This window comes from Entamoeba histolytica, genomic scaffold (genome assembly GCF_000208925.1).
Source record: "Entamoeba histolytica HM-1:IMSS scf_1104750516447 genomic scaffold, whole genome shotgun sequence".
NCBI classification, from domain to species: domain Eukaryota; phylum Evosea; order Mastigamoebida; family Endamoebidae; genus Entamoeba; species Entamoeba histolytica.
In genome coordinates, this window is record NW_001914887.1 from 35376 (window position 1) to 49257 (window position 13882).

A 13882-nucleotide genomic window follows, 5' to 3' on the forward strand; every position below is an offset into this window, starting at 1 on the left:
TTTATGTTATTCTAAAAACAGACTCAAAATAAAAATCAAAAAAGGTAAAAGAAGAACTAAAAAAAACTATAATATTAAAGAAGACAATGAAAATGCAGATTTTAGTTGTACTCCTTGTTATATTGTGTGTTAGAGGTAATGACATTAATGAGGTATTAAAGTCACATTATTCTGTCATAAAATCATATGTCAAAAATGAGATTGAAAATGAACGAGAAGTTATCAAAAACATCCAAAAAGTTATTGATGATAAACAAAAACTAAATGTTACTGGAATTGCTAAAGTAATACGTGACGATGAAATGAACTTATTGGAATTACAACTTACACATGAAAAGAATATTAAAACAATGTTTAAACAATCAAAGGCTGATATTAAAGAATGTCTAAAAGAAGATTTAAAAAATAGTATGAATTTAGAATTTAAAAAAATAATTGAGAAAGAGTTATTAAGACAAACCCAACGAGACACAATGTACCAACAAAAAATTAATGATATTGAAGGAGAAAATCAACAACATAAACGAATTGAAATGTATGCTTCTATTATTGGAAAAGAAATAGATTTTATGAAAGGAACTGTTAGTGGATGTCATAATAAAACATGTTATAGTATTAAAGATCAATGTGAACAAAGAAAAGAATTATTACAAAAAACGTATAAAAAGTTTGTTAAAGAAACAATAAAAACATTAGAAAAATTGATTGAAGAAATGACACAATTGAAAGAAGGATATGTAGATACATTACCAAAGTCAAATGATAAAGAAGGAATAATTTTAAGAAAAAGAATAACAGAAATTGATAAAATAATTAAAGGGTATGAGCACCAAATTGTTGGAATTAAATCAATTCATATGAAAATTCTTGATCAAATTAAAGAAGAAGAAGAACATAAACGAAGAATCTTTTTAAATAAATTCCTTACTTCAACTGATGATGTTGAAAAATCTAAAGAAGTTTTAAATAGAAAACAAGTTGAACTTCAAGGATTAGAAAATATTCTTGGTGCACGTCATGTATTTGTTGAAAATCGATATAAACTTATTCAAAGAAAAAAACATCTTAAGAAATTAATTACACAATTAATGAACATGCGTAAAAATGTTTTAATTCCAAGATTTATTAGATCAATTACACGATATGAACATATACAACAACAATTATTAAATGAAATATCTCGTAAAATTGCTAAATGTTATAGAAATCTTCAATCATTAGACCGAGCAAGAAAAAGAAGAGAAAATGAAATTAAAACACTTAAAGAAGATATTAAATATGACACTACATTAAAAAGTAAAAATGCATTAGAACAAAAATATAAAGAAGCAGAAATAGATAAAAAACAAAGAATTAAAATTGTTAAAAAATTAAATTCAATTGAAATTATGAAAAGAGATATTCTCTTAGCACTTGGTACAAAGAAAAGAGAATTTATGATGAAAAAGATTAATGGAAAATTAGAGAGTATTCGTAGTAAACTTGTTGATGCAAAAAATCGTGGGATTGAAGCTAGAATTAAAATTGAATCATTAAAACCATTAGAACCTACATCATGTAGAATTAGAACAATGAAAAATTATCAAGCTATGTTAAAAAGAGCACAAGAAGATCAAATTAGATTAATTAAAGAAAGAAATCAAATTATTTCTATTAACAAAAAGATTGTAAAAGATCAAGAACATTTCTTTATTCTTATTCTAAAGAATTTGAAAAAAGAACTTAAGAGAGCTGAAAGCCAAAGAGATAAATTAGCAAAAGAAACATTATATACTATTGACAATACAGATAAAGCAGCTAAATTAGAATTATTAGAAAATACAATTGAATCACTTGATTTAGCTATTAGAAAAAGTGAAAATAGATTAAGAAGATTAAGAAAACTTATTGGACATTTAAAAGAAACAAAAAAATCTATTTATTGCAAAAAGAATTGGAGATGTAATACCTGTTTACATTTAGGAGAATTAGCACAAATTGGAGTTGTTGAACATAGAGGAGATGGATGGACAATGAACAAAGCTAAAGAATATTGTCAAAAGTTTAAAGGACAAAAGAAAGAAATGTGTTTTAAAGAAGCATTTGATATGTTTACATCAGTAGCACATACTTTTGATCCATTAAAATTTGATGCAAAAGCAGTTTGCAAACGATTCAATCATTGCTAAAAAAAATGTTATTTGAAACAAATATTATTTTATTTTTTTTTTTAAAAACTTTTAGTTATAAAAACAATTCTTTTATTGACTTTTTTTATAATCTCTATATGTTTGTAACAATTCATTTATTACCATAGATTCTTGAGGTGATAAATCAGATACAAATCTAAGTAATTGTGGAATTCTTTGTGTTTGAGGAAGTGACAAATAAATATTTAATGTTTCAACTAATGGATATGTTAATGGGTTAGTTGATGATTGTTGAGATAATTCTTTAAGAATGGTTTGTTGATATTGTAATGTTTGAATAATATTTTCTTTTTCACTTTCAGTTAATTCTCTTTGTGAGATTTTAGGTAATGGTGGTGAATCTCTTTTTAATGAACATGGAAGACGAGGTGGTTTTGTTTGTTGTGTACTTGTACTAAGTCTTGAAGGAGTAGTTTGAAATAATGTAGTACTTTTGGTTATTCTTACTTTTTTCTTTCCACTATCTGCTTTTGAAATAACTCTTAATGGTTCACTATAAAGTGTTTCTATTTTTTCTCTTTGTGGATTATATAAATCAAATTTTATTCTAAATAACATATCTTCATGTTGAGATGATAAAACAAGTATACGTAATTCAACATTCATTGAATTGTGATCACTAACTTGACTATTAAAAGTAATTGGTTTTTGATTAATAAAATGTACTGCTGACATATCTGGATTATCATATAATAACGTACAATCTACACTACAATTTTCCAATGATGATGTTCTTGATGTAATAACAACAAGAAATGCTGATTGTTTAATAACAACTCCAACATTTTTTGTTGTTCCATCTAACATTTGTCTTTCTTCATGTGGTAATTTATGATGATACGAAATAATAAAATCTCCACTTGTAGTAATATTAGGTGAAACTTCATTATTTACATTTGTTATGAGATGAGAATCAAGTGGAATATTATTTTGATTACTTTCATTTTGTTCATTTAAATTATTATTTTGAGTAACAGAAAGTGGTGTATTATTATTCATATTATTCTATAAATCATTTTTTAAAGATTAGAAAAGGGTTTTAAAAAGTTCTTTTCATATAATCTTGTTTTCCTCTTTTTCTTTTTGCTTTAGTTGTTCTTCTATTTAATATTTATTATGAACTATTTCTTCTCAAAACAATAATAATTCTTTTTAAAGTAAAAGAAAGAATATCACTTAAATATTCAATTAATGAAACATTTTCAACATTCTGTATGTAATGAAGAAACCTCCAAAGATGTTCAAACATGCAATAAATACAGCTAAACATCCAACAATAGTAACAGCAACAAAATAGAAAAGATCAGTTGATGGATCAATCAATGAAATATTTGTAATTCCTCCAACTGCAATAATACCAGATATAGCATTAGTAACAGACATTAAAGGTGTATGAAGTGCACTTGTAACATTCCAAATAACATAATATCCAACAATAATAGCAAGTACAAATGACATAAATGCTGTAACAAACATTTCTGGCATAAATAACATAAATATAACAAGAAGAATTATACAACCAAACCCAATAATTTTTCCAATAGGGAATGATTTTTTATTTTCTTCTTCAGTTGAAAGAGTATTAATATTTTCAACTTTCTTTGCTGGTGTATTTTGACTAACAACTTGGATTTGAGGTGCTGGCCACATTTTTTGTCCTGCAGAACAAACTACCATTTGTCTAACAATTGGTTCTTCAAGTTTAATAGTAAAATCACTTGCTTTCTTACAAATTAAATTTAAGAAATTAAATATATTTTGAGAATATAATTGAGATGCTTGTGGTGACATTTTAACTGTATAATCAGTTTGTCCAATAATGGTAATTCTATTATCATAAAGATATGTTTCTCCACTACGAGTTACTTCACAATTTCCTCCATTAGCAGCTGCTAAATCAACAATAACTGATCCTATTTTCATTGAATCAACCATATCTTGAGTAATTAAAATTGGTGATTTCTTGCCTGGAACATTTGCTGTTGTAATAACAATATCAGTTTCTGGTAATAATTGTCTAAATAATGCATATTCGGCATCAATAAGTCTTTGGGATGCTGCATTTGCATATCCAAATTTATTTTCTGCATCTTCATCTACACTTACTGTACAAAATTCAGCTCCTACTGATTCAGCTTGTTCTTTTGCTGCTTTTCTAGTATCAAATGCTTTAACTTGTGCTCCAAGTGCTTTAGCAGTAGAAATAGCTGCAAGTCCTGCAACTCCAACTCCAATAACAAGTACATTAGCTGGTTGTGATTTACCAGCTGCAGTAACTTGTCCCATAAGTAATCTACCAAATTTATTTGATGCTTCAATAACACATCTATATCCTGCAAGATTATTTTGTGATGATAATGCATCCATACATTGTGCTTTAGATAATCTTGGTACACAATCCATTGAAATAACATTAATTCCTTTTTGAACTGAAAGATCAAGTAATTTAGAATTCTTTGCTGGATAGAAAAATGAAATTAATGTTTGTCCTTGTCTCATTTTATTAATTTCTTCTTCACTTGGTGGATTTACTTTACAAATAATATTTGATTTTTCATATAATTCTTCTGTTGTTTCAGCAATACGACATCCAACACTTCTATAATCTTCATCAGTACATGATGATAATAAACCTGCTCCAGATTCTACATAAATACCATACCCTCTTGATCTAAGTTGTTTACAAACTGATGGAACCATAGCAACCATTTTTTCTGGTACATTTTCTTTTGGAATACCAATAAATAAATCTTCTGCAAGAACTTTTGTTGGAATTTCTTCTTTTTCTTGAGATAATAATCCTGTTTTTTCTGAATAATTTACTTCTCCATTTGTTGTAGTTGAATTATTTGTTAATTTTTTAATTTCTTCATTTAATTCTTCAAATCCTTTCTTACAATCACTTAAGAACATTCTTGTATTAGAATAGAAAAATAATGGATTATCTACTGCTGCATATCCTTGATTAAGAGATCTTTTATTAACTACACATACTTTAGCTTTATAAACATCAATAATTGGCATTCCAGCTAATGGTGATGTTGGGTCAGTTTCTGCTATTGGATTAACTGTATCATTTGCTCCAACAACAATTGCAACATCAACATTTTCTAAATCTTCTGCTTCTTCCATTGCAAATACAATTTTATATGGTACATTAGCTTCTGCAAGTAATACATTCATATGTCCTGGTAATCTTCCTGCAACTGGATGAATAATAAATCTTACTTCTTTTCCTGCTTTAATTAATTCTTCTGCAAGACTAGCAACTACATGTTGTGCTTTTGCAACTGCCATTCCATATCCTGGAACAATAGCAATGTTATGTGCTTCCATTAAAAGTTTAGCAAGTTCTGGTGTTTGAATTGTATTAGCTTCTTTAGGTCCTTCATCTTCTTGGTTTCTTGTTTTAGATGGTGTTGCTCCAAATCCTCCAAAAATAACTGACATGAATGATCTATTCATAGCTTTACACATAATATATGATAAAATAGCTCCTGATGATCCAATTAATGCTCCTCCAACAATCATAGCATAATTATTTAATAAGAATCCTGATGCTGCTGTAGCCCATCCTGAATATGAATTTAACATTGAAACTACAACTGGCATATCAGCACCTCCAATAGCCATAACCATATGCCATCCAATAAAGAATGAAATAATTATTACAACAATTAAAATACCTCCATTAATATAAACTGAATATGTTTCTAAATTACTAATAAGTGTAGAATCATTAAGAGTTAAATATTCAAAAATAATATATGGAATGCATAATAAACATCCAAAAATAACTAATCCTGCATTTAAAACATGTCTGAAATTTCCTCCAATAATAAGTGGTTTAGATCTAATGATTCCTTGTAATTTTCCAAATGCAACAATAGATCCTGTAAATGTCATTCCTCCAATAAAAATACCTAAAACTGTTTCAAGTCCAATCATAACTAAATATGAAAATTGATTTTCTTCAGTATATTTACTATGATCATTATTATATGCTTCTGCATCTTTTAACCAATGTGCTATTCCTACAAATACTGCTGCAAGTCCTACAAATGAATGAAATCCTGCTACTAATTGTGGCATTTGAACCATTTCTACTCTTGATGCAATAAAAATACCAATACATGCTGCTGGAATTAAAAATCCTAAATATCCAATAAGTAAATATATAATACTTGTTTTTCCTGTTTCTTCTCCATAAACTTCTGGATCAAAATAATCTCCAATCTTATCTACAACTGCTGCAATAAAAGCAACAGTCATTCCAATAATTCCATAGATATTTCCCATTTTTGCACTTATTTGTGTTGATAATCCTCTCAAAGCCAGAATAAAACAAAGAGAAACAATAATATTCCCAACTGAAACAAAATTATTTATAATCTTCATATAATTGAACACTTCTTCTTCAATACTAGAACTTGTGCTCATTTATTTAGAATGTTATTATCTATTTTTTTTTTCTCTTTAAATACTCTTCTCCTCTTTAGACTCGTTCTCTTTTCATCTAATGAATTTCAATTGAAATCGAATTCATTCATTCATATCATTTCGAATATCGTATGTATCGAATATCTTTCCTTCATTTCTATAAATATTTCACTAATAAATCTTTAAAACTCCAATTTTTGAATGGTTTAAACTATTAACTTTGGTCATTTCATCTCAAATTCAATCTTTTAACGACCTCTTGTTATTAATAACTGCCCTAATTATTCCTTCAAGACAGTATTTTTTTTAACTCTTATCAAGAATCTATTCTTAACAAATTCCATTGAACTTTCACTTTTTGTTTTCTTTGAATTATGTTTTTTTTATTGAAGTTTTTCTTTCCATTAAATAACTTCATCCCATTTTTTTGTCTTTCTTTGATTTTATTTTATTTTCATTTGATTTTTTATTAATTTTCTTTGTAATAAACATTAATTCTTGATACATTTATCAATTAATTTTATATTTTTTTGTTTGTTTAGTTAAATCAATTAAAATACTTTTGAAGTTAATGACGATGAATATCATTAGATATTATAAAAACTAATGAGACAAGCAAAAACTATTTTATCAGTGTATTGTTTTGATTGGCAAATTTTAAAATATCATAAAGACATGTAAAACATAAAATCAAAAAAGTCTTAATTTAGTTAGCTTTGAGATTGTTGACAACAAAGAAGATTGATAATAAAACAAATATATGTTGATAACTTAAGTTTATATAAAACATAAAAGATTTTATCACTAAATTAATTAAACAATAACACAACTTTTTACTTTTGACCTTTTATGAGGTTCTATTGATTTTAAACCACCATAACTTTTATTAACCTCTTGAATATGAGTATCATAAAAGACTTTAAACTCAGAATCATTTTGAAGAAGATATCCAAGACAATATTTTTGTAACATTTCTTTTTTATTGTCATTAGCATTTAATTTAAGATGATAAAACTTATAGTTTAATGTCATTTCAATAATGTCTTGTTCTGTGACAACACTACTTTCACTTTCATCTGTTATTCCTATGACAACTATTTTTGTTAATTGGCATTTTTGATGAATAAATGGAATTTGAACTTTCAGAAATTGAATAGATTCCTTGTCATTAACATCATAAATACAAAATAAAATTTGAAATCCTCTAATAGACGATGGATTTGAAATACATTGTTCAATATGAAGTGTTGCATTAACTTGACAGATTATCTTTCTATCAAAAATAAGAAATTCAAAATTCTCATAGTCACACCCTTGACTCTCAGGAATAAGTTTTCCTGTAAATAACTCATAAAGGTCATATGAGTCAGTATAACCAACTAATTTTGAACGTAAGAGGTAAATCATCTTTTTTCAAGTAATTATTTTGTGAGAATAAAAAGAATCAGATAAGTGTTTATTTAGGGACAAATATTCTTCTTTATGAGAACTATTCTCTAAAAATAATTGATAAAATCACAAAGAAAGTTGATGGTAGAGAAAGTCCATTGATTGACAAGTAGTTATGTGCGTAAGTAACAACAATTTTTCATATAAGAATAAAAAGTGATATTATAATTTGTTTTCCTTAAAAGTTAAAAACCTGAAAAAAAAAAACAAAAAAATGATTCAATGAGTTTCTTTAACCCAATGGTCAATCAATCATTCACAGGGTCTTCAAATTTGAAATTAACAAATGGGATAATGCAGTCACTTGGAAAACAATCAAAATACACTAATAAACCACAACCTATTGTCAAAACAAACACACTTCCAAAATCTTTTACCGCAGGTGTTAAAACAAAAAGCTCAATAAGGACTTTAAGTGAAATTGTCCAATCTAATTCAAAGAAAGAATTTAATTATCACCTTAGTTCTGATCAAGAACTTGTGTTAAAAGCAGCATTAGAAGGAAAATCATTCTTTTTTACTGGAGCTGCTGGATGTGGTAAGTCATATGTGTTAAGTGCAATTGTTGAGAAATTAAAACATGACAAAGAAGTTTATGTTACAGCAAGTACTGGAATTGCTGCATGTAATGTTAATGGAATGACGATACATTCATTTTCAGGAATTGGAAAAGGTGAAGGGAGTAGTTCTGAATTATGGGATAAAGTTAAAAGAGATAAAAAGGCATTAAAAAAATGGAATAAAGTTGAGGTATTAATTATTGATGAAATTTCAATGATTGATGGTGACTTATTTGATAAACTTGAATTTATTGCAAGGAAAGCGAGAAATAATAATTTAGCATTTGGTGGGATTCAAATGATTATATGTGGTGATTTTTGTCAACTTCCACCAATATCAAGGAATGGAACAACTAAATTTGCATTTGAAAGTAATTGTTGGAATAAGGTTATTCCATATTGTTATTATTTAACTACAGTTCATAGACAAAATGATCAAAAATTTATTACTTTATTAAATGGTATTAGAATAGGTGAAATTAATGATGAAATGATAAATTGTCTTAAAGGATGTTGTGATAAAGAATGTAAACAACAATGTACTCACTTATTATCTTATATTAAAGAAGTTGATGATGTTAATACCAAAGAACTACAAAAGTTACAAGGAAATGAAGTAGTTTATCATTCAGTTGATACTGGAAACTCAATTTATTTAACTTCAATGAAGATTACTGATGAACTACATTTAAAAGCAGGAGCATTTGTAATGATTAATAAAAATATTGATGTTGAACGTGGTCTTGTAAATGGAAGTGTTGGGGTTGTTATTGGTTTTGATGAAACTTCATTATTTTCTGGACAACCTGTTCCTATTGTTCAACTCAGTAATAGAACATTACCAATTAGTGAATGTAGTTGGGATATTGAATTAGGAAATCAACTTGTTGCAAAAAGAAGTCAAATTCCATTACAACTGGCATGGGCTATTTCTATTCATAAAAGTCAAGGAATGACATTAGAACGTGCAGTAATTAGAATTGACAATGTATTTGAAACTGGACAAGCATATGTTGCTTTATCAAGACTAAAATCACTAGATGGACTATATATTGAAGGAAGTGTAATAAAAGAAAGAATTAAATGTAATGAAAAAGCAAAAAAATTTGACCTGTTTATTAAAAACGGAAGATACAACGCCCAATTTGGAGATAAAACAAAAGGAGTGACTGACAAAGATATTATGGTAATTGAAGATGATACTACATCAATTCATGAAAACAACACTACTACACACAATTTAGAAATTATGCCACCTCCACGTAAGAGTTGTGCATCACTCATGGATTTTGAAGACGAAGAAGATGATGATGGGTTTGTTATGATAGAGTCACTACAAAATGATATTTTAATAAATAAAGCAGAACAAACAAATAATAAAAATGATTTAGAGAGAACTAAAACAGAATTAATACCACAAAAGAAAAGTGTAATTAATACAAAAATATTCACTGAATTAGAAAATGATTGGGAAGACATTGACATTGATGATGATATCCCAATCAAACCAAGAAGAACAACTACTCCTATACTTTCTTCAAATGACCAACAACCAAAAAAGAAACCTTTATTTTCTTCAGAATTATTTAACAGAGGAAATAGTAAAATTTATATAGAAGCACCTCAAAACTTATTAAAAGACCATGAAAGAAAAAGTGGAAGACTATCATTTTCATCACATCCTCCTAATTTAGAAGGGATTAAAAGACCTCACCAACCCCCAACAAACGACTTACTCCCACCTACACACCAAACATTTGAAGAGTTAACCACAAGCAAAGAAGAACAAAATGAAAGTTTAGATCAAGAGGATAAAACAAATTATTTAGACATAACTGAAGGTTGGGGAAATAGTATAAATGAAGAGTGTTGTTATATTAATGAGTTTGAAGACAATGAGGGAGAGAATTTAGAAAAATCATTAAATGAAGATGATATGTGGATGAAATTATATGGAAAGGATATATTTGAAGGAAAATGTTGTAGTTATAATGAAAATAAGTCAAATACTGTAGGGGCAAATAGAAAGTCTTCTGAAATTGATTCAGAATCATATGAACCAAAAAAGAAAACACAGACTATTGAAGATTTATTGAATGAAAAAGAACCAGAAAATATTCATCCTTGTGGGAGTAAGACAGATCCTATTAAAATAGATGACTTTGATATAGAAAATCATGAAGAATAAAATGTATTGTTAAATTAAAATTTTGTGTTATATTTTCTTTTATTCTTTTTTCTTCTATATTTCTTTCTTAAATAAAAAAAAATGAAAAAATAAAAGAAATTTTAAAAGATCTCACTTAAGCAATTCAATTCTATGAACACTTTGATGAAACAAAAAATAGTATTTCTTGGAGATTCTTCTGTTGGAAAGACATGTATTATTGGAAGGTTTATGAATGGTGATTTCAATACTGGATATGAAGTTTGTAGTTATTTTTTTTTATACATATTCTTATTAACTCTTGTGCTTATCTCATAGGCAACAATTGGTACTGACTTTTCTACTAAAACTATGACATTTCAAAATAAATCCATTCAACTACAAATTTGGGATACTGCAGGACAAGAACGATATCGATCACTAATTCCAAGTTATATTAGAGATTCATCAGCAGCAGTGATAGTTTATGATATTAATGGTTTGGTGTTTTTATTTCTATTGTTTTTGTATTAGGTTGATAAAGAAAACCATTTAAATAGAAAGAGAAGAATTTTGATGAATAAGTTACTTTTCCAAATGAATAAAAAGATTGACTTAATGTAGATAGACAAAGTTTTGAGAGTGTAGATAAATGGATTGAAGATGTACGTTCAAAAGAAAAAGGAGAAATTTTCTTATTTTTGGTTGGAAATAAATTAGACTTAGGACATCGAGAAGTTACACAAAAAGAGGCATTGGCAAAGGGACAAAACTATCAGTGTATGTGCTTTGAGACAAGTGCTAAAACTAATATTAATATTACTGAATTATTCAATGCAATCACAGAAAAATTAAGTACATTAGAGCCACCAGTTGAAGAACATATTGAGACTGTTTCACTTGGAAGTAAGAAAGCTGAGAATGAAAGCAACGGAGGATGTTGTTGAGTTTGTAATTTCAAAATAATACAATGACAAAATTTTAAGTTTTTCATTCGTTATAAATAACAATAAAAGAAAATAAAAAAAAAGAAAAAGAAAAACTAAAAAGTTTTAAGATTGTTGGGGAAGTTAAAGGTAATGTCAGAGACAAATCCCCAAGACAATGATGTTATGGTTCAAAACCAAATTATAAAAGAAGTCTACAATAAAACAGAACCATTTGCAAGATCATTTAATGATGAAAAGAAATGGAAAGATATTACTGTAGAATTTAAAAAGTATTATAATGAAGAAATAAAACAAGGAGAATTTAAAGGAGATGAGAAATTAAGTTTGGCTAAGGTATTACATTCAGTCGAAGTATTTAATCCATTTATGGATGTTGGACATTTACTTAAAGATAATTATCGATCAGAAGAATTATTTGAAGCAGGAAAAATAAAAGAAATTGAAAAATTTGAAGATAAAGAGTTAATAGAATTATTTGATTCATTATTTATATTAGAACAATTATATTTTCATGGGAAAATGTGGAATCATACAATGAAATGTTGTGATTATGTTAATTTAGTAGAAAAACTTAATAAAGAAAGTATAGGATATGTTATTGTTATTTCAGAATTAAAAACATGTTCATTATATTATAAAATGGTAATGTCAATTGGAGTAGAAGAAGAAGAAATGGATTTTAGTGAACAAGGGAATCAATTTATTACAGAAATGGGAAATGATAAATTCTATTCCATGATTGATGAAGTACTTAAAAAAGAAATTAGTAAAAAACTTAAAGAACGACTTGAATTTAGAAAAGAATATATAAAGGCATTAGAAGACATTGGAAATAAAAAAAGTACAACACTTCCAAAAATACCAGAAGATATGAAAACAACAGAAAAAAGATTTATTAGAGAGAATTTATATGCTAGAGATATAACATTTGTACCAAATATAAGAAGATATGAAATACCAACACTTGAAGAAATAAAGAAAATATATGAAAAAGATGCAGAAGAAATTAGAAAAACAAATGAATTAATGCCTAAAGAAAGAATAATGGTAGCATATTGTGGAATACATAAAATATTTATGTGTCCAATAAAGAATTTAATAGTTAGATATATTATTAGAGAATATGTATTAGATAATATTCAAGAAAAAATAAAAAAAGGAATGAAAGAAGTTGGATTAAATCAACAAAGAATTGAAGTTGATAAATTATTTTATGAAAGACTAGGAATGGTATTTGGTGATATTATTAAAATGATGACACATAATCAATCATACTTTTATCGTAGTTTTTCAATTTTACTTGAAGTATTTGAAATGACACATAATGATGCATATCAATTTGATTTACAACAAATACAAAAATATCCACCACCAACATTTAAACCACAATTTATAATGCCAGGACATTATATTAATGGATATCTTATGCAAATTAAATTTTCATTAATGATTAAATATCTTTTAATAGGTATTTCATTAAAATTATACAGTGATTATGAATATCATATGATTTATTGGTATATCTCTATTTTATTTAGTATGTCATATGAACATTTAAATGAATTTAGAATACAATTAGATATGGATAGAAGAATGTATTCAATATCAAAAAAATCAAAGAATATTAAACCATCAAAATTAACACCAAATATGGAACAATTAACTATATTGTTATACAAGACATTAATAAGTGGAATTACTAAACTCCTTTTAGCATTAAATAAAATGAATATTATTAAATCACCAGAATTTTTACTTGGTAATAATAAATATCGTTATGAACTTAGATTTTCTGCATTTGAAAAATGTCATACACCACAATATATTCCATTTGAAAAATATGAAGAACAACGTACTAATAACATTCAACCAGGATTAATTATTATCGACTCTATTAATGAATTGAAAAAATGTAAAGAAATTATTGAAGAAATTAAATTGAATAATAAAAATAATTATCTTCCTAATGAAATGGTTGGAATGTTATATAAAATATCAATGTCTAATATGTTAACTGCAATGAAATTAATGAAAATTCATCCTACTTCAACAACAAAAGCAGTATTTTCATTTGATGATATTGACTATCTTCCAATAATTTCTATTAAAGATAATTGACTTCTTTTTCTTTAAAAACTTATTTATTAA

General features: G+C 26.5%; 7 protein-coding genes across 7 annotated transcripts; 4 read left to right on the forward strand and 3 right to left on the reverse strand.

Annotated features, from left to right (window-relative positions):
• Positions 1-86: 86 nt before the first annotated feature.
• On the forward strand, positions 87-2168 carry EHI_014010 (myosin-2 heavy chain, putative; the record flags this gene model as incomplete). Its single annotated transcript, XM_001913505.1, has 1 exon — positions 87-2168. One exon carries the CDS (start codon positions 87-89, stop codon positions 2166-2168), a length of 2082 nt encoding a protein of 693 aa, XP_001913540.1.
• Positions 2169-2240: 72 nt separating this feature from the next.
• On the reverse strand, positions 2241-3188 carry EHI_014020 (uncharacterized protein; the record flags this gene model as incomplete). The annotated part of the gene is made up of 1 exon (XM_649975.2): positions 2241-3188. The coding sequence occupies one exon, from the start codon at positions 3186-3188 to the stop codon at positions 2241-2243; it is 948 nt and encodes a 315-aa protein (XP_655067.2).
• A 171-nt stretch (positions 3189-3359) lies between these two features.
• EHI_014030 (NAD(P) transhydrogenase subunit alpha, putative) lies at positions 3360-6721 on the reverse strand. Its single transcript, XM_001913506.1, has one exon. The coding sequence runs from the start codon at positions 6627-6629 to the stop codon at positions 3378-3380; it is 3252 nt and encodes a 1083-aa protein (XP_001913541.1). The 5' UTR covers positions 6630-6721; the 3' UTR covers positions 3360-3377.
• A 721-nt stretch (positions 6722-7442) lies between these two features.
• Positions 7443-8036, reverse strand: EHI_014040 (uncharacterized protein; the record flags this gene model as incomplete). Its single annotated transcript, XM_649974.1, has 1 exon — positions 7443-8036. The coding sequence occupies one exon, from the start codon at positions 8034-8036 to the stop codon at positions 7443-7445; it is 594 nt and encodes a 197-aa protein (XP_655066.1).
• Positions 8037-8300: 264 nt separating this feature from the next.
• Positions 8301-10826, forward strand: EHI_014050 (uncharacterized protein; the record flags this gene model as incomplete). Its single annotated transcript, XM_649973.2, has 1 exon — positions 8301-10826. The coding sequence occupies one exon, from the start codon at positions 8301-8303 to the stop codon at positions 10824-10826; it is 2526 nt and encodes an 841-aa protein (XP_655065.2).
• A 132-nt stretch (positions 10827-10958) lies between these two features.
• Positions 10959-11731, forward strand: EHI_014060 (Rab family GTPase; the record flags this gene model as incomplete). The annotated part of the gene is made up of 3 exons (XM_649972.2): positions 10959-11066; positions 11124-11283; positions 11409-11731. 3 exons carry the CDS (start codon positions 10959-10961, stop codon positions 11729-11731), a joined length of 591 nt encoding a protein of 196 aa, XP_655064.2.
• A 132-nt stretch (positions 11732-11863) lies between these two features.
• EHI_014070 (uncharacterized protein) lies at positions 11864-13852 on the forward strand (the record flags this gene model as incomplete). Its single annotated transcript, XM_649971.1, has 1 exon — positions 11864-13852. The coding sequence occupies one exon, from the start codon at positions 11864-11866 to the stop codon at positions 13850-13852; it is 1989 nt and encodes a 662-aa protein (XP_655063.1).
• Between the last annotated feature and the right edge of the window lie 30 nt (positions 13853-13882).